Source organism: Callorhinus ursinus, unplaced genomic scaffold, assembly GCF_003265705.2.
Source record: "Callorhinus ursinus isolate GAN/ISIS: 27379988/994484 unplaced genomic scaffold, GSC_fseal_2.0 scaffold1, whole genome shotgun sequence".
Lineage (NCBI taxonomy): Eukaryota > Metazoa > Chordata > Mammalia > Carnivora > Otariidae > Callorhinus > Callorhinus ursinus.
In genome coordinates, this window is record NW_027397063.1 from 137,341,581 (window position 1) to 137,366,616 (window position 25,036).

General features: G+C 49.3%; 2 protein-coding genes and 1 pseudogene across 3 annotated transcripts; 1 reads left to right on the top strand and 2 right to left on the bottom strand.

Annotated features, from left to right (window-relative positions):
- The first annotated feature begins 1,321 nt into the window (after positions 1 to 1,321).
- On the top strand, positions 1,322 to 10,536 carry CYP8B1 (cytochrome P450 family 8 subfamily B member 1). The gene has a single exon (XM_073901411.1). It carries the CDS (start codon positions 5,488 to 5,490, stop codon positions 6,991 to 6,993), a length of 1,506 nt encoding a protein of 501 aa, XP_073757512.1. The 5' UTR covers positions 1,322 to 5,487; the 3' UTR covers positions 6,994 to 10,536.
- Positions 10,537 to 11,871: 1,335 nt separating this feature from the next.
- On the bottom strand, positions 11,872 to 21,434 carry ACKR2 (atypical chemokine receptor 2). Of its 2 annotated transcripts, none has more exons than XM_025870721.2 (3): positions 21,299 to 21,434; positions 15,907 to 15,990; positions 11,872 to 13,771 (listed from the first exon to the last, which is right to left on the bottom strand). In XM_025870721.2, the coding sequence occupies exon 3, from the start codon at positions 13,755 to 13,757 to the stop codon at positions 12,582 to 12,584; it is 1,176 nt and encodes a 391-aa protein (XP_025726506.1). In that variant the 5' UTR covers positions 13,758 to 13,771; positions 15,907 to 15,990; positions 21,299 to 21,434; the 3' UTR covers positions 11,872 to 12,581. The 2 variants fall into 2 exon arrangements, with proteins under 2 accessions (XP_025726506.1, XP_073757570.1); XM_073901469.1 differs by having other exon boundaries at positions 21,275 to 21,373.
- LOC141372668 (putative uncharacterized protein C6orf52 pseudogene) lies at positions 17,114 to 24,928 on the bottom strand (annotated as a pseudogene).
- Positions 24,929 to 25,036: the final 108 nt, after the last annotated feature.

Below are 25,036 nucleotides of genomic sequence, written 5' to 3' on the forward strand. Positions count from 1 at the left end.
AATTCCATATGAATTTGAGGATCAGCTTTTCCAATACTGTGAAAAAAATCTATTGGAATTTTGAAAGGGGTTGTGTTGAATCTATAGATCACTCTGGGTAGTATTAACCTCTCAACAATGTTATGCCTTCCCCATCTAAGAACATGGAATGTCTTTCCATTTATGTTAAGTCTAATTTCTTTCAGTGATGTTTTGTATTTTTTTTAAGATTTTTATTTTTATTTGTTTGACAGAGAGAGACAGAGAGCACAAGCAAGGGGAGCGGCAGGCAGAGGGAGAGGGAGAGCAGGCTTCCCGCTGAGCAGGGAGCCCGATGCAGGGCTGGATCCCAGGACCCTGGGATCATGACCTGAGCCGAAGGCAGGCGCTTAATGACTGAGCCACCCCCGCCCCATCAATGTTTTGTATTTTCAACTTGCAAGTCTTTCACAACTTGGCTAGATTTTTTCCTCAGTATTTAATTCTTTTAGATGCTATCGTAGATAGAACTGTGTTCTTAATTTCCTTTTGGGATTGTTCACTGCGGGTATATAAAAACACAGCTCATTTTTATGTTGATCTTGTATCCTGCAACTTTGCTGAATTTATTAATGCTAGTAGTTCTCTTGTGGATTCTTCGAGACTTTCTATATATAGGATCATGTCATCTGCGAATACAGTTTTCTCTCTCCCTTTCCAATTTGGATCTTTTAATTTCTTATCTAAAGCTCTAGCTGGAACTTCCAGTACACTGTTGAACAGCAGCAGTGAAAGTGGGTATCCTTATCTCAGGCCTTCTGATTTTAAAGGGAAACTCTTCAGTCTTTCACCATTGAGTATATTAGCTATGGGTTTTTCATAAATACCCTTTATCATATTAAGGAACTTTCCCTCTAGTTCTAGTTTTCTAAAAGACTTTATTATGAAAGGAGGTTCAATTTTGTCAAATGCATTGTCTGCATTGAGATGATCATGTAGGTTTTTTTCTTTCATTCTATTAATGTATTGTATTATATTGATTTTGTGTTCAATCACCCTTATATTTCTGATATACATCCACTTGGTTATGGTGAATTATCCTTTTAATAGGCTGTTGGATTTGATTTGCTAATATTTTGTCGAGGATTTTTACATCTAAATCCCTAAGAGATACTGACCTGAAATTTTCTTTCAGGTGATGTTCTTATCTGACTTTGGTATCATGGTACTACAGATAGTAGATTGACTTTGATCTTGGGGTTGTGGGTTTGAGCCCCACATTGGGGCTCATTAGATTACTAATCTCATGTAGAGATTACTAAAAAAATAAACTTAAAAAAATAAATATTTGGTAGAATTCACCAGTGAATCCAACTGGTTTAGGACTTCTCTTTGTTGGGAGGCTTTTAATTAGTGATTTAATCTCTCTTTACTTGTTATAGATCTGTTGAGATTTTCTATCTCTTCTTAAGTCAGTTTATGTAATTTGTATTTCAGGAAATTTGTCCATTTCTTCTAGGTAATCTAATTTATGTATAATTATTGACAGTGTTGACATACAATTATTCGAAGTGTTCTTGTGTAATCCTTCTATCTCTGTAAGGCCAATAGTTATGTCTCCACTTCCATTCCTGACTTTAGTTATTTGCATCTTCTCTCCTTTTTTTCTTAGTCAATCTAGCTCAAGTTTTGTCAATTTTGAACTTTTCAAATAACCAATTTTGTTTTCACTGATTTTCTGTATTTCTATTCTGTTTCATTTATCTCAGTTCTAATCTTTACACATTCCTTCTTTCTGTTGGCTTTGTATTTGGCTTGCTCTTCTTTTCTAATTCCTTAAGGTGTAAACTTAGGTTATTGGTTTGAGATATTCTTTTTTAATGTAAGCATTTACAGCTATAATTTTACCTCTGAACACTGCTTTCACTATAAGTTTTGGTATGTTGGTTTTAATTTTCATCCATCACAGGGTGTTTTCTAATTTCTCTTGTGATTTCTTCTTTGAAGAAGAAAGCATTAGGAAGCTTGCACGTGGATTCTTTCAGACTCCATGTGTCTCTTTCCCTTATGATCTGGCTATATATCCTTAGTACACCACTGTAATAAATCTTAGCCATGAGTACAACTACATGCTGAGTCCGATTAGCTCTTTCTAGTGAGTCTCTGAATGCGAGGGTGGTCTTGGGGATTCGCCCACAGATTGATATGAGGATTAGATTGCTTAATACACATAAAGCATTTAGCACAATACTTGGCTCATGGTAAATTCTCAAAATAAGAATAGTGATGATTATAGTGACAATGGGGATGACCGGCACACAGCCATGAACAGAACAGGTGCTCAAGGTCAATCAATCCAATTCCCATCCTTCCCTCTATCCTCTCCCTCTATATGCGCTCATATCTAAGCCTCAACCCAATACCTTTATAATGGCATCTCAATGCTGGCAAGTACCTCAAGTTCAGCTTCCTGTTTGACACAGCAGAACAGTAGGGCCCAAGGAGGTAAACTGAAATGTCCAGGGTCATGTCATGAGTTGGTGACAAAGTTGAAACAAGAACCCAAGTTTGCCCTTTAAGTTCTATACTGACTTCACTGTCACCTGGTGTATGTGCTGCAGACTAGGAGTAAAATAATTAACCCGGGGCTAGGCTGTCAAGAACCAAGCTGCCATGGAGGCAGAACCTTAAAACCTAGGAAGGAAAGGAAAAATAAGGAACCTTGAAAGCTAGGAAGGGAAAGAAGGCATAAATAAGTCCAGGGCTAAATTAAATGAGACTATTATTTGATCTAAAGGCAGAGTAAAACAATTGCTCCCCTGCATCTCCATTTCGACATTACCGTTGTTGACTTCTGGGGTGAGGCAGTGGGCAGGAAGTGGCAGGCGCTAAGGGAGCAGTCAGTATCATCCAGCATTGGAACAAAGGGCAAACAAGAGGCAGGGGACAGCCAGTACATCTGGACTAGAGAACCCCCAAAGGAGAACCCCGATATAGAAACCGGAGCAGGTAAATGGAACCCTCCTATCCGTGCACGACTGCTCAAAATTCCGGGCCATATGTGAAAGAAGACACCAGACGGGACCAGAGACCCGCTTGAGCCCTGTCTACAGGCCTCAAACCATGCCCCCCCCTCCCCCGCTCACCATGAAATGTGCAAATGAAGTGTTCAGGAAAGGGGCACAAAAAAATGTTTAAGGACAGCCGAAACAATGCTCCCGCCAGGCTTATGAGGTAAGAACTCTCAGGAATACGGTCCGAAGTGGTGGCTACGCTCAGCGCGCTCCTTGGAAACAGCGGCGGTGTCAGTGAAGCGGACAGCCCTCACCCGCACGTCCTCCCCCAGACCCGCGTCCTTAAACTGACTGCTCCGCAGACAAACCGACAGACACACAGTGCGTCGGTGCGAAGCCTAACCGACCGACGGACAGAGGGCGCCTCGGCACAGCGCATTGCCCGCAGCACCTGCCTAGAGACACCGTGGCGGAGGCTGCAGGGGCGGAAGTGCGTCACCGCCTTTCCGGTCCTCGAACCCGTTGCCCGCTCTAGCGCGCCCGCTCTAGCACGCCCGGAGGCCGTCTCTGCGTGTCGTTGGTCCTTCCGAGTCTCTCAGTCCCGCTTGGAACTCTGTGCCAACCCTCCTACGGAGCTGCGGCCCTGATTGGGAAGGCTGAGGCGTGCCGCAGGGCTCCCGGGGCTCGCTCTGGGTCGCTGGCCACTCGGGAGGGTTGGCCGGACAGCCGCATAGGCCGATTTCCCCGGGGCAAGCTAGCCTCCGCCCGGTGAGAGCCAGTAAAGACTGCCCCGGCATCAGGCCCTGCTCAGAGCAGTGCAGCGCAAGAGGTCAGAGCTCCAATTCGCCCTGAGCCGGCCGAGCCTGCGCTGTGCTGAAAACGCTTCCCCCTCCTCCAAGCCCTCCAGCCACATTGGCGCCAGAGTGGATCTGGACCCGTTCCTTGAACGGCCTGCCACCTACACTGAGCAGCACGTCCCGCATGCTCCCCGACCTCCACGTCTAGCCCCACCACCACACAGCACGCGCCGAGCTGGCTTTGTCTTCCTACAGGCTTCCACTTAATTACCACCTAATCAGTGTGGCTTTCCTGACTCCCCACCCCACTTCCCTCTCTGCTCCTCTCACTTGCAACACTTACAACAATTGTAATTAGAGCGTTGTCTAGGCAGTGATTTCATATATTTTCCCCTTCCTTAGACCATACACTCCCAATAGGGCAAGGGACCGTGTCTCTCTGATTCGAGGTTGGTTATAGCAGCAGTTCTGGCCGTAAGTGTCCAGTAAATATCTGTTAATGAGTAGATGGGGCTGTTCCAAGGAAGGAGGGAATGAATAAGTGTAGGTGAGAATGAATGTAAGGTGATGCTGCGATCCATTAAAAACTGGGGAACAAAGTTCAACTCATGGAAGTTGGCCCACAATCTCTGACTGTAGATTCTAAGGCGGAAGAGATACTGACTACTTACTGTGGTTGTCCTAAGCAATCAGAGAGGACTTCCTGGAGGCAGAGTGTGGACATTTCCAGCTCCCCACAAAGGGGAGCTGCACAAGGCAAAGAGAATTCACTCTAGAGGGCATGTGGAAATCTGAGGAAACAGAGTCCCTATTTGTGGGTCACTTAGGAAGTTAAAGAGTAACCTGGGGGTTATCAGAACTAGTTGAATTGAGACTGAACCTCACGTTATTGCACGTAATGGCCTTAGAGTCAATGGCACGGCTTTCTCCTCGGGCCTGCTGGCAGGGACCTGGTCTGACACCTCACAGAAGGTCCCCAGTAAATGGTCAGCTCACCTCACCGAAGCCCGGACAGCTGTGAGATAAAGTCCCCACTACACTCTGAACCTACATCCTCATCATGAAATAAAGCAATTGGTTTGAAGTCCTTATCATCTCTGACATTTCATACTTGTAAGATCCCCAATCTGCCCTTGCTGGAGAAGTGTGCAAGCCAATGGGGCCAGGAGGCCCCAGGTTCAGGGACTGGAGTCTGAACCTCTGCTTGAAGTGTCGCCAATCTGGGAGGCTCTGAGGATCGTTTAAAGATGAGGAAGGGAGAGATATGAAACTTAGTAAGTGCTTGGTGCATTTCTACTGAATGAGCTAACTAATGAATAAATGAATGTATGAGAAAATAAAGGTGTGAATGGTCAGTAAACCATGCGGGTGGAGCGGGATCAAAGAAAGCTTTGTAGACTCATGCTGGAGCTGAATCTGAAAAGATCAGAGCAAATCCTAAGCTGGTGAGGGGACTGCGACCATAGCTAGAGGCTTCTTTCTGGGCTTCCTTCTGGTCCCACCCCTCTCCTCCCACCAGGTTGCAGCAAGTGCTAAATCTAAGAGAACACTTTGCCCCCAGGTACTGTCTTGCCAGGGTTATTTAATAGAACTTACAGCTACAGGGCAAGGTCCAGGTGGACAGACCTTTTCATCCCCAACTTGTCACAGCCTCTCAAAAGCTCTCTGGCACCCCCACAGAACAGTGTGTCCAGAGCTCAACCTGGAAGAGCACAGCCATGGTGCTCTGCGGTCTGGTGCTGGGAGCCCTGCTGGTGGTCACCGTGGGGTGCCTGTGTCTGCTGGGGCTGCTCCGGCGACGCAGGCCCCAGGAGCCCCCTCTGGATAAGGGCTCCATACCCTGGCTGGGCCATGCCATGGCTTTCCGGAAGAACATGCTTGAATTCCTGAAGCACATGCGGGCTAAGCATGGAGATGTGTTCACAGTGCAGCTAGGGGGCCAGTACTTTACCTTTGTCATGGACCCCCTCTCCTTTGGCCCCATCCTCAGGGATGCACAGAGAAAACTAGACTTCGTGGAGTATGCAGAAAAACTGGTGCTAAAGGTATTTGGATACCATTCGGTGCAAGGAGACTACCGGATGATACACTCTGCCAGCACCAAGTACCTCATGGGGGATGGCTTGGAAGATCTCAACAAAACCATGCTGGACAGCCTGGCCCTCGTTATGCTGGGGCCCATGGGCCAGAGTCTGGGTTCTGGTTGCTGGCGTGAAGATGGCCTCTTCCACTTCTGCTACAATGTCTTGTTCAAGGCGGGCTACCTGAGCTTATTCGGCCATACAAAGGACCAGGAGCAGGACCTGCGACAGGCAGAGGAGTTATTTGTCCAGTTCCGCAAGTTTGACAACTTGTTCCCCAGGTTTGTTTATTCCTTGCTGGGGCCCCGGGAGTGGCTAGAAGTGGGCCGGCTCCAGCGTCTGTTCCACAAGACACTCTCTGTGCAGCACAACTTGGAAAAGAATGGCATCAGCAACTGGATATCCTACATGCTTCAGTATCTGAGGGAGCAGGGAGTAGCCCCAGCCATGCAAGACAAGTTCAACTTCATGATGCTCTGGGCCTCCCAGGGGAACACGGGCCCAACCTCTTTCTGGGCCCTCTTGTTCCTGCTAAAGCACCCAGAAGCCATGCGGGCTGTGAGGGAGGAGACCACCCAAGTCCTGGGAGAGGCCAGGCTGAAGGCCAGGCAGTCCTTTGACCTTGACATCAGTGCCCTGCACCGCACTCCAGTGCTGGACAGTGTGATGGAGGAGACGCTGCGGCTGCAGACTGCACCCACCCTCCTCAGGGTGGTGCACAGTGACCACGTCCTGAAGATGGCCAATGGACAGGAGTACCTGCTCCGAAGCGGAGACATTGTGGCCCTCTTCCCCTATCTTTCAGTGCACATGGATCCTGAAATCCACCCGGAACCCACTGCCTTCAAGTATGATCGCTTCCTCAATCCCAATGGTAGCCGAAAAGTGCACTTCTGCAAGGCAGGCCAGAAGATCCACCACTATACCATGCCGTGGGGCTCAGGTGTCTCCATCTGCCCTGGGAGGTTCTTGGCCATCAGTGAGGTGAAGCTCTTTGTCCTGCTCATGGTCACATACTTTGACCTGGAGCTTGTGGACCCTGACACACCTGTGCCACCCGTGAACCCCCAGCGCTGGGGCTTTGGCACCACCCAGCCCAGCCATGACGTGCGCTTCCGTTACCGCCTGCGACCTACCCACTGAGCTCTGCCAAGGTGGCCGCGAGCCTGTCCTCAAGACGTCCCTTGGGGGTCTCCACCTCCTCCAGCCCCTCTGAAGGCCCACTCTTGCCTCGGATTCTGTGGCATCCCCTACCTCTGTCCTGGTCACCTTCCTTAGCTCTCTGACTTCTCCCAAACTTAGTTTGGGAAATAACGTGTACCTTGACAAGTCCTGCAGTACAGAAACTGGTTATCGTGAGTAACGCAGTGTCTTGCAAAAATTACCCTCCATCCTCCCACCTCACTTTATTATTTTCCTCAGTGCCTATTCCACATCCTGTGGAATTCAGGTTCGTCCAGAGCAATACAAGGCAAGCCACGTGTGTAATTTTTCATTTCCTAGTTGACACATTTTTTAAAAAAGCAAAAAGAAACAGGTGAAGTTCATGTTTATATTTAACTGAGCCTAATATATCAAAAATATTAGCATTTCATTATGTCATCAATATAAGAATATTAGTGAAATAATTTTACGTTTCTTTTTCTTGTGTTGCCTTCAAAATCTGGCGTGTACTTTTTCCCCTTGCAGCATGTCTCATTTCAGACCAGCCGCATTCTAAGTACTCAACAGCCACATGTGGCTCTTGGCTCCCGAATTCGTAGAGCAGGTCTGGAGACATGGTGCCTTTCATGTAGGAGTTATTCAAGGTCCCTGATCTGTGCCCTTGTCCCCCCTCCACACCCCGCGCCCCAGGGTGATCTCAACCCCTCCTCTGGTTTCCACAACCATTGCTGAGCTTGGAGCCCTCTCCTACTTCCAGACCCTCATCCTCCCCACTGGGGTCCCACAGCCCCTCTGACTCAGTTTGGCTCACGCAGAACTCAGCATCTGTCCCCCACCTCTGCCCTGAACCACCCCCTTCTCCGGATTTCCCCGCCTGTCTCTGCTCAGGACACCACCACCCACCCCATCCGCCAAGACAGACACAGAGGAGACACCCTCATCTCCCCCACTCCCACCCACAGTCATGCCCCAGTTCTGTCAGTTCAAGCCCCTGCAGTGTCTCTGAAACTGTGGCCTTTTCCCCACCCCACTGCTGTTCCTCGAGCTCAGCACTCTGCCTCTCTCCACACCAGGCCTGCCTGGCCCTCTGTTCACCCCGACCTTTCTCCAAACCTTTCGCCTCTGATTGTCATTCTCTCATTTTTCTGGCTCCCCATCCCTCCACACACCTAACATTTAAATTTTGCCACAGTCGGTCCCCAAATTTTCAGTCCAGTGCAATTCAACATTGCCAACTTTGTCTAACGGAGTGGTCTGTAAAGTAGAGTGGCTTGCTCTAACGGCCACCCCTGGTGCTGGCTACTCCTGGAAACCTTCCTGGATCTCCCCCCTTCGATCCCCTGCCCCAAAACGGACTCCATCCCTGAGGCTCCCCTAGCCCTGTTTGCATCACAGCACATCTGTTATGTGTCATCGCTTTCTGTGTCCTGCTCTCGTCCTCCTGGCCCCTCCCTCTGACTGGAGCTCATAGGGCTTGGTATCTTATTGCTCCATCTCTGACCCCCAATTCCCTAAATGGAGATTAAATGATAGAAAATTGACTCCATCTCAGCCATTTTACTTCATGTCCTCAAATCATTTCCTTCCCCACCCTGGCCTCACTCAGCTTTCTGGCATGCGAAAGGGAGACAATCCCATTGCCAAGCATGCTTACCAGGGCTGGGAGAGGGGAGAGTGTGTTGCTGCCAGAGGCCAGCTGCCCGGAACAGGAGGGGCAGAGGCCGTGGGAGCTGGCAGAGGGCCCTGGAGAAGGGGGGCCAGGCAGCATAGACCCCTGCAAGGATGCCCAGTGGGGCTTCTCTCTTACTCATCTATCCCACATCTATGACTGGCCTCTTCTATTTGTTTTTGAGGCTGGCTGTTCTGTCCAGAGTTTTGCCAGGATAATAGGCTGTTGGAGTATCTCAGGTAGGGGCTGGGGCTGGAGGCAAGAGTCTGTGCCCACCAGCTGTGTGACTCTGGGCCAGAGTCTGCCTTTCTCTGGGTCTAGGTGCCCCCAAATGATGATGTCTGTCTGGAGCCTGACAGAGCTCTGACTGGCTTGGAGAAGCCAGTTTATCCCATCCTGCTCCGCAAGGGGCCAGGAGCACAAGAAGAGTCACATAGGGAGCACAGGAGAGGGCGAAGGGGACTGAGAGGCTGGGAGCCACCATGGGAAGCTTATCAACGAGCCTCTCCCGGCTCTCCACACAGCCAGGCCTTGTGCTGGAGCAGGTATTGGGATCGGGGCAAAGATGCAGGGCCTTCACACACTCCTGGGCCCTGCCCAGACCTAGGTGCTATATCCCCTCCTTTTCCCCATACCCAGAGAATTCTGGACCAGGGGCCTGACCTGAGGGCCCAAGTCCATTGAGTCAAGAACAAGAGGTCTCAACTGAGAGCGACTTCATGTAGATTTCCCAGGAACTTCACGTTTGAGGGTATGCCTGGGACCAAGGGAACCCTCAGTGGGTCAGGTTGAGGTGAATACAAGTATACCATCCCACAGTCGTCGATATCCACCATAACAACAGGCCTCCCAGGAAGGGGTGAGTGCCCAGGAGTAGAGTGTGCACACAGAAGCCAAGGCCGACCTGTGGGTAAGGGAGGGGTCCATGGCACCTGTAGTCCTACGCGCTTCGCATGGACACACTCTCTACAAGGGCTACCCTTCCTTCCCTACCAGGGCCCTTGAGGCAGTAGGAAGACTGAGGCCCCCGAGGGTACACCTCGTCACTACCTGTTCTGACACAACAGTCCCGACCCCCAGTCCGCACTGCTGCCCCAGATTTCCTTTCCCTCAAAGAAAAGCCCACTATGTGTATTCTCTGACGGTAGTTACAGCAAAGCAAGATCAGGGATGACATGCCAATGGTGAAATTGTGGGCACCAGGGAAAGAAAAGAAGTTTTTGTTTTGTTTCAGTTTGTTGTTTTCCCTTTTTTCCATAGGTAGTAACAGCTGTAAACCCTCAAACCTTCACAGAGTAGAGCCATGCCTGTCCTTCTCCCTGGGTCAGCCAGGGGAAAGTCCATCTTGCCCCATTATCTGAGGGCCAAGAGAATCCTGGGAGCTTTCCTGGAAAGGTCTGAGCAGTGCAGCCAGGGAGCCAGGCCTTTGGGCAGATGGAGAGCAGCAGGAGGGACCAACATCCAGGGAAATAAGGTCAGGATGGAGGGGGCTCTGTCCTGGCCTGGGCTGTGAGAGCCCACCTCCAACTCCCTCCCTGACCGGTGCCTTCTGTGCTGTAGTCAGAGGCCTCGATATGGTCAGCAATGCAGTCAGTGGCAATGAGGACAGCGAAAGGGATCAATGGGTCACCTGTGGCCAGCCCTTCTCCTCCCCCTTGGGCACAGGCCTCAGGGCCCTTCTTATACACCTGCTGTTTGCAGAGAGCACATACCCACACTTACACAGCTAAAGAAAGACACATAGGAACACACAGAAAACCTGTGGGCACAGACCCAGACCCATGTGGACATAGTGACATATTCACGTTGGACCCACATACACAGCCATATGTACTATGCACAGCCCACACGGCAACACAACCCTGTTGGTACAGTCAGGCTGCTCGTTGGGCAGATTTCAGGACCTCTAAAACAGAACCCATCCTCCACATCCTCAAGCAAATCACCACCTTCAGAGCCAAAGCTTCATTTCCTAGGGCACCATGGGAGCTCAGAGTCCTTCGTGACAGTGGGAGTCTGGGGCCTTAGGAGAGAGAATTAAAGGCACAAGAGCTGAGCGAGATGGAGTCGAGGGAAACAAAGAATGAAAAATCAGCACAGTCAACTCTGGCAACATCCAGGGACAGCCCTTCTCGTGACACACGGGCTGTGACTAGAGCATCCGAAGTTCAGGGGAAGCAAAGAAAGAATGGCAGGATATTGACCACCTGCTCCATTCTCTATTGATCCAGTCATTCATTAAAAAAAAAAAAAATGCTTAATGAGCCTCCGCTGTATTCTAAGCACTGACTTAAGCACAGGGGATATCGATTTAATACATGGCAAGTCCCTGCTCTCCTGGAGCTTGCATATACCCAGCCCTGTGTTCTCTTGTCCTCCAGTCTATCCACCTATAAGTTTCCTTCCGTGCATATTACCTTCTGCCAGGCTCTGTGCTGGGTTTTTCAGGACCAGCACAGCAGGATGTGGGCAGGTTATACCAGGTGGTTTTGGTAGGTGCGGAAAAGCAGTGAGTGCTTTAGAAGCTCAGGAAAGAGAGATGTCACTGTGTGCCAGGAGCTCCCTGGGGAAAAGTTTTCAGTGGCCAGGGAGGATGCTAACTATTGGAGACATGAAGAGGGAAGCACCCGGGCAGGGTATATCAGCCAGGAATCCTTGGATTGCAAGTAACAGAACATCACCATGTGAAGGAATATATTGGTTCATGTAACCGTCAAGTCCACGACTGGGATGAGCTTCCGCCTAGATTCTGGGACTTCCACACTGCCCTCGGGGTCTGCTCACTCACAGTGCTATCACCTCACCCTCTGAAGTTCGAGTTGATGAAGGAGCACCCCCACACTGCACATCCTCTTGGCTTCAGTCTCATGCCTCTGTTCTAGCATGTTCTAGTTGCCGCATTTCACAAGCTCTACCTGGGTCCTGTGCCCATCCTAAATGAATCACCATGCCAGGAAAAAGTAAGGCTGTAACTGGCCGAAGTCCTGTGCTCTACCTGAACTCCACCCAAAGCACAGGGCAGAGTAAACAACGGGAGTGGTTTTCCAGAGCAAGCAGAATTCCATGACAGAACAAGGATGAACGATCAGCTGGCTGAAAAGTGACCCCTGTTACACAAGAGAGCGGGCAAGCACAAAAACACGGAGGTGGGAACGCGCAAGAAACAAGGGGTGCCTGGTGTCCAGGAAATGAAAAGTAATGAAGGCGTATAAGGGTAAGCTGTTGTATGGGATTCTCCTTGTGAAAGCTCAAGCCTCGAAGCTGGACAGACTTTGGACTTGATTGTGCAGGCCCCAGGGACCCCCGAAGGCTCCAGGGAGGGGGCATGGGAAGCAGAGGGAGGATGAGCCTCCTGGACTGTTGGGAACATGTGTTCACTCTGCCTCGCACCTGCCAACTCTCACGTTCTGGGGAAGTTCCCCACGTGGGGCACTTCCAGCCCCTCCTGCTCGCCAGCCTCTTGGAGCCACCATCAATGCTGTGACATTAAACAATATTGCAGCAATATTTCCCCAGCTGAGCTCTGGGGAAGGGAGCCGACTGGTGGGTGGCAAGCCTTGGGCTACTCTGAGGAAGACGGAAGTGATGGCTGAGGGTGAGGTGATCGTTCTGGCTGGTGGGCATGGATTAGATGACAGGAGAGCATGACGACAAGAAGCACAGAGGTCAGTTGGGAAACTACTCTAGCAATTCATGCAAGAGAGTATGGTTTCCTGGAAGGCAGTAAAGAAAGTGGAGGAAGGAGGCAAGAGTAGGCAGATGCTGCTGATGGTGGAGCACTGAGAACCAACCACAGGGTGTGGCAACATGGTCCCTTGAGGCCTTTGGAGAGAGGACTTTGGGTGGATGCCCAACTGAGCTAGGTCCCATCCACTCTCACCGGACGTGGTATGGCCACTCAGGCTTGATTTTCCCCCATATCACTCTTGTTGGGGGAACTCTCAGCCTGCCTCTCCCTGAGGTCATGCATGCCGGTCATTTCTTCTTGGGCAGTGAGCCTGCTACTCTCAGAGCTGCTGGACAGAGGGGCCGGTGCAGGGCCAGGTGCCTGGGGCCGCCTGAGCACAGTGACGAGGAAAGCCTTCAGGTACTGGCGGAAGTGGCGGCTGGAGAAAGCATAGAGAATGGGGGTGAAGCAGCAGTGAAGAAAGGCAATGCTCTCTGTCACCTGCAGTGCATAGTCCAGCTGCTTGATAACCTTGCATTCCCCAAAGACTCGCAGGTCCAGCAGTGAGTGCAGAAACAAGGTGAGGTTGTACGGGAACCACAGCACAAAGAAGGCTACCACCAGGGCTACAACTATCCTTAGAGCCCGGCCCTGACCTGGGGGCCTCAGCCTGACCAACACGCAGCCAATGCGGGAGTAGAAAAAGACCATGACAAGGAGTGGAAGGAGAAACCCCAGGAGGTTCTGCTGGAAACGGAGGAAGAGCTTCCAGATGGTTGCATGACCCCCAAAATCTGCATAGCAGTTCCACACACCCGTGGGGTTTTCATGTGTCTGCACAAAGACCATGTCAGGGATGGAGACAGCCAGGGCCACGGCCCATACCATGGCAGCCAGGAGCAGGCTTTTCTCCCGGGTTCTCAGCCTGTGGTGGGGCTGAGCGTGGACGATCTCCAGGTACTTGTCCAAGCTCATGCAGCTAATGAAGAAGATGCCACTGTAGAAGTTGATGGTATAGAGGGTGCTCATCATCTTGCACAAGAAACTCCCAAAGACCCAATGCCAGGCCACAGAAATGCCCCAGAAAGGCAGTGTCACCACAAATAGGAGGTTGGAGATGGCCAGGTTCAGCAGATAGACCTCAGTCATCCGCCTGCGAGGTATATACCAAAGCAAGACCACGAGAAGAAGGAGGTTCCCGCCCAAACCCAGCACAAAGATCAGGCTGTAGAAGATTGGCAGGAAGATCCTGCCAAAGGCCAGCACCTCGTCCTTCCTGCAGAGCATGAAGGCCACCTGGTCCAGGTAGTACTCATAGTCATAGAAAGAGCTGCTGTTCTCAGAACTGGCGACCTCGGTGGTGGGTGGCAGAGGGGAGGCGGTGGAGGCCATGTTGGGAGGACACATCCAGTTCTGGAGCTCTGTGGACCAGAGTACAGTGGGAGAGAAATAAGGTGAAACCAGGCATTCTCTACCATTCTCCAAACCCACTTTTGCTACTGCTCTGGGAGGCCCCACAGACTCTTCACATCAACATCAGTACCTGTAGGCTAGCGAGGAAGAGCACAAGTGTGGGGAGCCTGAGCCTACCACTTATAGCTGCCACCCTAGGTGGGTGGCTTAACCTCAGGTGTTTTCATAGTACTCGCTTCTTTCATTATGGCTTCTCTTCTTTATTTTCTCCTTTATCATTTGAAAGAACTGATAATGTCTTTCAGATTTTTCTTTATTATTTAGGGGTACCAATTCACCTATGTATTGGGTCTCCATAGTCTCCCTCATGTGTGCCCTACAATTATTCTTCTTTGTGTGCCTTGTGTTTTTTTTTTAACAAGCACTTCTCTTCAGTGGGACTTGTTTTATCCATAAATGTCTAGTGTGTCTACTCTGGCTTTCAATTTTCTTGACTTCTATCACCTACGGATTTCCCTTATTTTTGTTATTTGTAAAATATTTTATTTATAAATATTTAGTTTTATATCAATATTTTTATTTATAAATATTTAATATTTTAAAAATATTTTATCCAATATATCTAGGTTTGTATCAGAAAGGTGTGATCCATCATGCTGAGAGACTCAGAACCTACTAAACCTTTCCATCCCTCAGTTTTTCCATCTCTAAAATGATACTACTAATAATAGTACCTACTTCATGGGTTTCTTGTGAAGCTTAAATGTGACCATTCACGTAGAGCACTTCACACTCTACGAAAAGAGTGCCCAGAACATAGTAAGCACTCATTGAATGTTAGCTTAAATTATTGCTTTGTTGAGAACTGAGTCCATCATCTTCCCACCAGTGTCTTCTCTCCTGCATCTCTCTAACTGAATGGCACCACCAACTACTCAGTCATCTAGGACTGAAATGTGGGAGACATTCCAGATTCCTTCCTCACGCCCCCTCACCACCACCTGCGAATCTCTACCTCCTTACTGCCATTTGAATATGTCCAACATTTCTAAGTCTCATAAAAATATATACATGATACTTGTTTAATAGAATTAAAACAAATGAAACAAAAACACTTTGAAGGAGTTCAAAGAGATGAAAGGGAAAGCAGGATGATAGGCACAGCATTCAAGATGGTGGCTGCCTGGGCAGAAGCCAGAGGCATGGGATGAGGGCAGGTCACTGTCTGTGGTCAAGTTAGTTCCCTCTGGGGCAGTGGTTTCCCAGGTTTTAATTGTATTTTTAAAAAGGATTTTTAAGGGCACCTTGGTGGCTCAGTCAGTTAAATGTCTGCCTTCGGCTCAGGTCATGATCCCAGGGTCCTGGAATCGAGTCTCACATCGGGCTCCTTGCTCAGCAGGGAGCCTGCTTCTCCCTCTCCCTCTGCCCCTCCCCCTGCTTGTGCTCTCTCTCTCCCTCTCTCTCTCAAATAAATAAATAAAATCTTAAAAAATAAAATAAAAATGATTTTTAAGAGACAGCCTCACATGTACCAGTGGTAAGAGTCTGTCATGAACCAAGGATTATGCTTAATCTTGTTTTGTGTTCCAGGAGAGAGACTTCATGTTCAACACATTAGATTGTTCACCAATGAAGAAGAGGGTTTTGGAGGAGAGAGTAGGAGATAAAAAAGAATGCGTGACTCAAGGAAGCACTCATGCACGGCCTCCGGAGTGGGGCCTATAGGCTGGTGATCATGGTTCATAAACCAAGAAATACAAATCAAGCCCACTTTGCACCTCTGTGTTTTATTTTTTATTCTTTGATTCAAGAGAGATTGAACTTTTTAGTATGTTCAATGCCTATTTGTATTTCTTCTGTGAATAGTTTGTTGTTTTAATCGATGGGATTCTCATTTTATAAGAGGTTTTATATGGTAAGGATTTAGCTTTTACATTGCAAACATTTGCCCCAATCCTTCCTGGTAGAAGTTTTGTCTCTTTTTTTTTTCCCAGGTAGAACTCTGAACACTGTTCCTTTCCCTCTTGGGGCCTCTGGCCTCCTGACCTTTCACTCTGGGAATCTTTCCCGGTCGCTTTGAACTCTGAGACCATGAACCCCATGCTCCTGACCACCCTTCAGGTCCCTGTCAACTCACACTTACCTGTCCCTCTGGACTCACTCGGGTTTTTCTTTTTTGTGTTCACTTTTCCTTATGCCCGAATTCATTTGGTTTATCCAGCAATACCTTGAGAGGAATAAATGAGAGTATCAGCAATTTACATGCTAGTATGAATTAGCAGTATGAAGTTCTGCAGTGGAACCTTTGGGGGAATCTAGGGAACTATATGGAGAGGGAGGATTTAAAGAGGAGGGAAAATAAGGGTGAGGTGAGCAGAGCTCCCCCGACAATGAAGCCAAGGGCACAAAGGCAAACAACAGCTCGTCTCTGGAGCAGTAACATCATCCTCTTTGTGACTTCCTGAAGCTGCTGGCCTGGGCTGGCTCCAGCTTTGACTCAGCAAGAATCTCTGGCTGGAGAGTTATGTCCCCGCCTGAGGATCTAGGGCTCACCTCTCGGAGACGTCACAGTCAAGGCAACAAGAGAGAGGATATCGCTATGTCCATCTAGGCAGGAAGGCAGCCATGTTAGTTGAGCTCCTTCCATGAGCTGACCACACAGATGTAATTTTCTCCTTTAATCCTCATCATAGTTCTGGGAAGCAATACTATTATGATTCCCATTTTCTAGATGAGGAAACTGAGGCTTGGAATGGGTAGAGTCCCACTGCCCCCAGCTTCAGATCAGCCAATGAGGGACCCAGGATTGGATGGCCCCAACAATATAAGGGAGCACTGGTGACCCTTTCCCTCTAGCTCTCCTTTTCACTATGGCCAAACCTGAAGTTGAAGAACGAGCCTTTGGTAGCGGGACTTCTGACCTTAGTAACCAGTGGAGAGAATATCCAAAGTCATTAATATGCTGAAGCAGCTCCCACAGGCTTGTGAGAGCCAGTTATGCAACATCTGGGAGGCATCCAACAAACGCTCATGGAATTAACCAGTTCTGCATTTGGGGATGTTAAGTTGGTAGCTTGAAACTGGTCATGGTGGGGATATTTACACCATGGCAAATGCTACAAATTGGAGCTTCCTCTCCTTCTTGCATATGCTCCCCACCCCCACCACCATCCCTGAGAGCTAGTTATTAAATCTTTACTGGCATACCCCTGATCAAAACCCCATGAAGCCTGACCTACCCCTGCCCATTTCCTTCTGTCCTTGTCTGTCTCCGTCACCTTTCCTCCTCGACCTGCCACATCGGTCCCGTAGCTGCCCTCCTCCCCAGCCAAGAGCCCTTGGGGACAGGGTCACGTGTAGGTCTCCTGTGGCCTGGCCATACTGAGTGTGCTGCCCACAGCGCAGCTGTGACTAGTGAACAAATAAACAAGCTCAAACGTTACCCCAAAAAGCCACACCAGCTTTCAAAATGTAAAACCAAGAATAACATCTGAGATCACTTCTAGTGAACAAAAATTATGCTGGCCTCCTTACAATTTGCAAATCATATCCTTTAAAATGCAACCCAAATTCTCCCTTGCCAGAAGGCTGCCCAAGCCGCTAGCCTGGCATAACTCCTGCCCCAAACCCCAGCACTCGCAGGTCACTCCTCAGTCGTAGTGCCTGGCTCCTTGAGCAGAGTCACATTTTGAGAGTGGCTTGCCTCCTCTGCAAGGCAGGGGTTGGAACTCACTAGCACAGGGCTGGCATCTGAGAAGAATTCAACAAGTGGCCATGGACTTAATCAGTACTGTCACCTCACTTCATCCCTTCTTCTCGCGCCTCCTTTTCCCTTGCCTGGTTTTCTGCCTGCCCCCACTGGTGCCCTGGACACAGCAGAGCCAAGACCCTCCTTGTGTGGGGCGTTTCCCCAGCCTGGGCCAGCGTGCCACAGTGGCCTTGGGAGCCCCGAGCCATGGAGCACGTCCAGCCCACTGCTCTCCTGGAGCCATGTTCAAGTGCTGTCTCCAGTTGGCGCAGACTCCCTGGACCAATGTCACAGGATGTGCCCTCTGGCCATCCCCAGCTTCCTCCCTCAGGAGGCTCCCCTCCCCAGGAGGCTCTGGGAGGACTGGGGTGGAGATGGAGTCCCAAGGCCTGGACTCCACCCTGGCTCAGCTTGGGATGGGCCGCCTCTGCCTGTAAATCTGGTTTTATCATTCTGCATTTCTGGCCTTGCTGTGGCTGGAAAAATTGAAGCAAGGAGTTCTGAAGTGATGCCCTCTCTGACCGCGGCGTCTAGCTGCGGAAAGTGCTCTGGCCTTGGGACATAGGTAGAAGACTACTTGCCTTTCAGCTGGGGATCACTCTATTTTCTCCCCCCCACCCCGCCGGGGGTTTGAGAAAATACCTGATGTTCAGTTCTACTGCGTATATGACAATTACAGCAACAATAGTAACAAACGCCCACCACTTCCATAGCACTTATGTTGGGCCAGGCTCTGTTCTCAGAACTCAGCATGCATCCATTCATTTCATCCTTGCAATACCACCCTGATGCAGGTGCTATTACCATCTCCATTTTATATAGGAGGAAAGTTCGTCACAGAGAGGCTAAGGAACTTGCCTGAGTCCACACAGCTAGTAAGTCACAGAGCTGGGATTTGAACGCAAGCTGAGTCTGAGCTAGCTCATTAAAAGACAAGGGTGAAGGATGGGGACTAGAGATGAAGTGACTGGAGACCAGGCTGTAGTTGTTGCTTGGGCTGCCTGAATGGAAGAGGCTGGGGGGCTGATGGTACGTGAATGAAAAACAGGGAAAGGAAATGTGAGCCACACAAGGAGGACCCGAAGGAAGAAGTTTAGTGCCTCAGGAATGGCACACTGGGAGAAAACTCATGAACAACCTACTCAGGGCAGAGCCGGGTCTCTGCTTCACTGCTTGGTCTGGGATGCCCTTGGGCTTGACCTTCATGCCCTGCCAGCCCTAACACAAAGTCAAGGCTTCCGTCCTGGAGCTCTTGACTTGCACAAGCCTGTCTTCTCACCCATAAAATAAATAGCACTCACAGCAAAGAATTTTGTGAGGAGTAAATCACGGGCAATCATTTTAACAGCTAACATCATAGAGCCCTGACGGTGTGCTGGGTGCTGGGGCAAAGAGTTTTACATGTATTGACTTACTCAATCCTCACATTTACCTTACAGAAGTTATAGAAGTTAAATACTATTATCAGCCCCATTTTATAGCTGACAACACTGAAGCACAGAGAGGTTAGGGAACTGGCCCAAGATCACACAGAAAGTGACTAGTAGATCCAGGAACCGAAACCCAGATTTTTTTTTTAAAGATTTTATCTATCTATATATTTATTTTGAGAGAGAGAGAGAGAGAGAGAGTGAGTGAGCACAGGGAGAGGGGCAGAAGGCAGAAGGAGAGGGAGAGGGAGAGAATCTCAAGCAGACTCCACGCTGAGCGTGGAACCCACCATGGGGCCTGGCTCAATCTCACAACCCCGAAATTATGACCTGAGCCGAAACCAAGAGTCGGACGCTTAACTGAATGCGCTCCCCCAGGTGCCCCTCCCAGAGTCCGTGCTCTTAAACACTAAGTCATACTGCCTCTCAGAGAAAATAACAAGCCAGTTGTAGTCCCCTCTGCCAAGCTTTCTGTGTATTCATGTACTCACTACTCACAACAACCTTGTGAGATAAGCACTATTATTACTCCCATTTTACAAATGAGGAACTGAGGCTCAGAGAGGGGGACTAACTTGCCCAAGGCCACTCAGCAAGTGTGCTACAGGGTCAGAAATGGAGTCCCTGCAGCGCCTCCAGAGCCAGAGCCCTGGACCATATGCTGGGAGCTCCACTGCTGGGAGTCCTGACCTCAGACTCACAGGATGGACAGCTACCCTCTTCATGGCCCACTACGGGAAGCCTTGCATTTGGACTCATTGTGATGTATAAAACACAATGAAAACAAAAGTAACAGGTCCTGACATTTACACGGGGCTCCATGCTTCCCCAGACTCATAGCCTGGTCCTTGCAAGTCCTCCTGGGTCCCTTGTTAGAAGCAGCAGGTGTTACCTCCGTGGTTGCTCAGGAAGCCCAGAGCCACAGCACAAATCAGGCAGAACTGACCTTAGAGCCTCGAACTGCAGAGCCCTGGACCATGGCACACTCTCCTTTTCTCTTTACTTTTTTTTAGCATGTATTTTTCCTGATTATAAAAGTAATATGTGCGCAATGTAAAATGTGGAAATATAAGGGGAAAAAAATAGAAAAGAGGCTAATTGCCTCCAGGAATAATCTCTGGGAAGGTTTTGGTGTATCTTGTCTGTTTTCATGTCCAGAGCTCCGTCCACTGCACTAAACCTCCCTGGATAAGTGGAATCACAGAGCCTGGCTGGAAGAGTGGCTTGGCCAGTCCCCTGCAGGGCATGAGGGCCTTTGAAGTTTCCTCCTGCTCCCTGGGAGATGTGAGGTCTGCCTGCTCCCCATGCTCCCTGGGACCCCACATTACTTAATGTTTCCTGGCTCTTATCAGGGACTGGGGATCACAAGGCAACCCCTCCTCCCAAAGCTTATTTCAGTTAATAAAAACGAAGAGGTTTTAGAGCCCAACTCTTGAAGGAGCTGCTGCAGAAGAAGGTATGATTGTCATGTCTTTCCTGAGTCGTTTTTGCTTTTTTCTCCTTTGTCTCTCTCATTGTTGCCTGAACTCTTACCACGAGAGCTTCCTTATTTATATTTCAGCATTATGCTTGGCTCAAAATGAAATACAGTCACCACCTCCACTACCCTCAGGCAGGGTGGGACACTCAGCATGGTGCAGCATGGAAGAATAGACAGAATAGATTAGTCCGCTTCTTAATGGCTGAGTCACCCTGGGCAAATTGCTTAACCTCTCTGAGCCTTACCTACAAAATGTCTCCTTCCTGGAGTTTTTTTAATAATTAAATGAGTGCCTGGCACATAACTATCGGTTCCCTTCCAGGCCCCCAAATAACACTTGGCTTAGCCTGGGATGGACAAGAGAAAATCCTGAGACTGTTTGGGGCAGAAGGAGGGAGCTGAGGACCTGGGCAGAAGGTAACAAGAGAGGACCAGGGGGCACAAGGAGAGCATGTGGACATGTGCAAAAGAAGACCACAGAGCTGGGAGGGGGGGTTTTAAAGACCATCTCATCTGTCTCTGCTGGGGAACCCGAGGCCCAGGGAGGAAATTGAATGCCTGAGGTATTCAGTTGTCTGATCCAACTCTCAGGGACTTTCACAATCCACAAAGCAGATTCTCAGAGCGGGAGTCAAGGGGGATGTGGCCAGCAGACTGCCTCACTCCCCGGCTGCTGAGGCAATTACTCCAAGAGTTGCCCTAGAGAGAATGCTCCGCCCTGACGCGTTCACACTTCCCTCTCCCCACACCTGTGGCCACTCTCTAAGCCACCAGACCCAGTCTCTCCCTGCAACCCGTGGGTAGGGCCCACCCCACTCCAGCCGCGGCCATAACCTCCCAGAGCCAGACCCACTTGCTGAGGGGTGTCCAACCTCACCCAGGAGGAGAGCAGCAGCTCCTGGATCCTGCTTCCTCAGAGAAGTGCAGAGAGAGTATGAGTCTTTCCCCCTCTTTGGATCGGCCCTGCACACATCCTGCTTTATTCCGGAACAAAGCATCCCTTTGCGCCTGCCCCAGCCTATTTCCCTCCCTGGAAATGAGTCAAGCCCAAACGACCGCCCCTCATTAAGGAGCAACTCCCCCCGCCCCAAAGACAATCTACTGACTTTGGAAAACACGCGTCCCCAACCACACCTCTCTGGACCAGTTCCCCGGGCAGCTGGGCCAGGGAGATGAACAGCTCCAGTCTGGACCTTCAGGCCTTTGCTAGGCAGTTTTCCCAACTGCATCCAGCTGCATCGATCTCAGACACCTCTCCAGCATGATCTTACTACCATCCTCCCCCACATCTCCTCTGGCCATAACTCCCACCAAGCAGAGCTGTGTCTGCCTCCCCAGAGTGATTCTCATCTCCTAGACTTTACAAGCCATCTTCCCCCTTCCCCCACCCTTCTCCCTCTGCTACCTGATCGGAGCATGTATCTCTGCCTGATTATTTGTTTGCTCTCCTCCTGGGTCAGGAACTCCCAGGCAAGGACCATACTTGACCCACCAGCCTGAACTTAGGGCCAGGCAAGAGCAGAAACTCACTGACTCTGTGTGTGTGTGTGTGTGTGTGTGTGTGTGTGTGTGTGTGTGTGATATTCTGCTTGCCATATGCTTGCCACTATGAGGGTATCTCTCTGCCAGGACAGCACCTGTGGTCTGGGGGCAATGTCTCAGCCACCTCCCCCTCCAACCCCACTACCAGCCTGATACACAGCAGGTGTTTGGTCAATGCCTGCTGTCTCTACCTGAATTAAGCAGTAACAGAATAACACCAGGTGGTCACAGGCCCCGGCATTGGAGTCACACAGTGCCGGGCTTAACTCTGGCTCTGTGCGTACCTATGTGTGATCTAGAGAAGGTGGCTTCACCTCTCTGTGCCTTGGTGTTCAGATCTGTATTGGGGGTGGGGACACTGCCTTCCTCACAATGAGAACTAAATGTCTCCAGAGAGGTGGACACGGACTTCAACATCTGCCTTTCCCTGGGGTCCACAGGCCACCTAGCATGGAGGTCAAGCTGTGATGGGTTCTCACTCCAAGAGAGGGGAGCAGAGGACCTTCCAAGTGGGTGGGTCTCCAAGTCTCTCCAGGCCAGATGCTGGTTATCAACAGGGGGGATAAAGAATAAGGAGATGCCCAAAAGAAGCCACAGAGCCCTGGTTCCATCCTGGGGATGGATAACCTTTTAAGATTGGCTCGTCTTCCATTCTGTATTAAGTCTCTCGAGAGAATTAGAACAGCTAAGTTCTAGAACCTAGGCTCTTTCCTCATCCCCCCCCCTTGTTCAAACTTTTTATTTTAAGATAATTTTTAGACTTGCAAAAATTGTGCACAGAATTTCTATACACCTGTCAGCCAGTTTCCCCTAATGTGAACCACAGAACCACAGTATAACGATCTAAACCAAGAAAGTAACATTGACTCAATACCATTCTACAGACCTCATTCAAATGTCACCAGCTGTCTCACTAATGTCCTTGCTCTGGTCCAAGATCTGAAGCAGACTCCCACATTGCATTTGATTGTTGTGGCTCCTTAGTGTCTCCATTTCTGGGGCAGTTCCTCAGTCTTGCTTTGTCTTTCATGACCTTGATAGTTTTGAAGAGCAATGTAGAATATCTCTAACTTTTGGTTTGATGCTTCTTCAAGATTAAATTACAGTTATGTATTTTAGGCAGGAGCATGGCAGAAGTGATGTTGTGTCCTTCTCGGTGCATTATACCAGAGGCATATGATTTCAATACGTCTCATTATTGGCGATGTTAACTTTAATCACCTGGTAAGATGGTGTCTGCCAGGTTTTTTCACTGTAAAATTACTATTTATTCCTTTGTAATTAATAAGCATCTTGTGGGGAGGTACTTTGAGATTATGCAAATACTCATTCTTATCAACTTTTGCCCACCACTAATATTGACATTCATTGATGATGCTGACAATTTTTACTGAATTGTTTGCCAAACAGTGATTTTCTATTTCCATAATTCTTGTGTGTGTGTGTGCTGTTAAAGTTTATTTACATTGCATTTTATCACATCAGTCACATTTAAGTCCTGAAGACTTGTATTTATTTACATAGAGAATCCAGTACATTCCTGGGAGACTTTTTTTTTTTCAAAAACAAAAACAGGGGTGCCTGGGTGGCTCAGCCGGTTAAGCATCTGCCTTTGGCTCAGGTCTTGATCTCAGGGTCCTGGGATGGAGCCCTGCATGGAGGTCCCTGCTCAGTTGGGAGCCTGCTTCTTCCCCTCCCTCTGCTCCTCCCCCCACTAGCGCGTGTGCGCGCTCACGCGCGCTCTCTCTCTCTGTCTTGAGAAAACAAATAAAATCTTTAAAAACAAAACAGGAGGCAACTAATATGACAGTTGGGTAGCTTAACGAACCTCATGCTTCTTGGGGACTCATCTGGGATTTTAGAGTGAACTATATCCAAGGGCTGCCAATGGCAACTCATGAGGGAGTCCTAGAGTTCCTTGCTTTTCACCATAAAGTCCTTGTTTAATTCCTCAATATTAAATGAAGTTTTGGATCTTCCAGTGGGTCTTCATCTTGCTTTTCTGCCAGAGCTGTGCTTTTCTCAGGCGTGACCAGAGTTGCAGCCGGGCGTCCAGAGGTCCTGTGCACAGAAAAGTTGTGTGCATTTCCATCTGCTGCACAGCCACACTCAGAGCCAGAAAGGGAGGAATCGCTGTGCTGTTGCTCAAACTAGTTGGCTGAGTGATAACCCTGGCAGGGCTGGAACACTGGCTTCTCCTCTGCCAGTACCAGTAACAATTATTTTGTGGAGCTATGCCAAAACCTGCAAGACTCTCCTCCCCAGCCTTTTACCCAGAAACTTTACAAAATGACACCAGTTTTTATGCCTAAGTCAACAATTCCAGCTCAGGGAGCTAAAACCTCTTACCCCAGCAAATCATTCTCACAACTTCCATCATTCTTTTTACATTTACTAATTGGGCTTTACCATAAAAAAGAGTTCGCATTTCTCTCAATTTATTTATGTATATCGGTATGGACTCATGAGTATTAATTTTATTCCATTATTACCATCATTGATTTTGCTGTTCAAATTGTCTCATCCTCTTTCGAAATACCTCAGCCCATCTGCTTCCTGTTGAGCTGAATTTCCAGCCACAGCCCCTCAGACACCTACTCCCTGGTGTGCAGGGCAGGTTGTGGAGGTTCAGAGCCCTTGCACCGATGGCCAGGTTTCTGGGGAATTCACCGAGGCATTTTCCCAGCAAAGGCTGGACCCTCCTGGAATGAACAGGTTCCAGCCAGAGGAAGTCAGTCATGGTTCCAGGGGCAGGGAATTCCGGGAAGGGCTAAGCCTGGCCAGGTAGCCTCTTCCATAATTCACCCTGCCCTCCATAGACCCACCCCAGGCCTGACCCAGTAGCATACCAGCTGACCACCTCATGTGTCCTGCGTTTTTCCTTCTTGACCCGCTCTTCTCTGCCCGGCTGCAGGGATAGTAGCTGAGAAGTCAGGCCGCAGACAGCTGGGCAGCACTTGACCATATTCTTTGATGCAGAGGAAGTGCCCTCCTCCTGGGGTTTAGTTCCCAGGTGTTCTCCACGGGTCCCAAGAGTAGCCAAAGCAGAGAGAGCAGTGCACCTCAGCAAGAC

What these genes read in the sequence shown, in the direction of transcription:
- ACKR2 (XM_025870721.2), bottom strand. Translation starts at nt 13,757, where the DNA reads ATGTGTCCTCCCAACATGGCCTCCACCGCCTCCCCTCTGCCACCCACC.
- CYP8B1 (XM_073901411.1), top strand. Translation starts at nt 5,488, where the DNA reads ATGGTGCTCTGCGGTCTGGTGCTGGGAGCCCTGCTGGTGGTCACCGTG.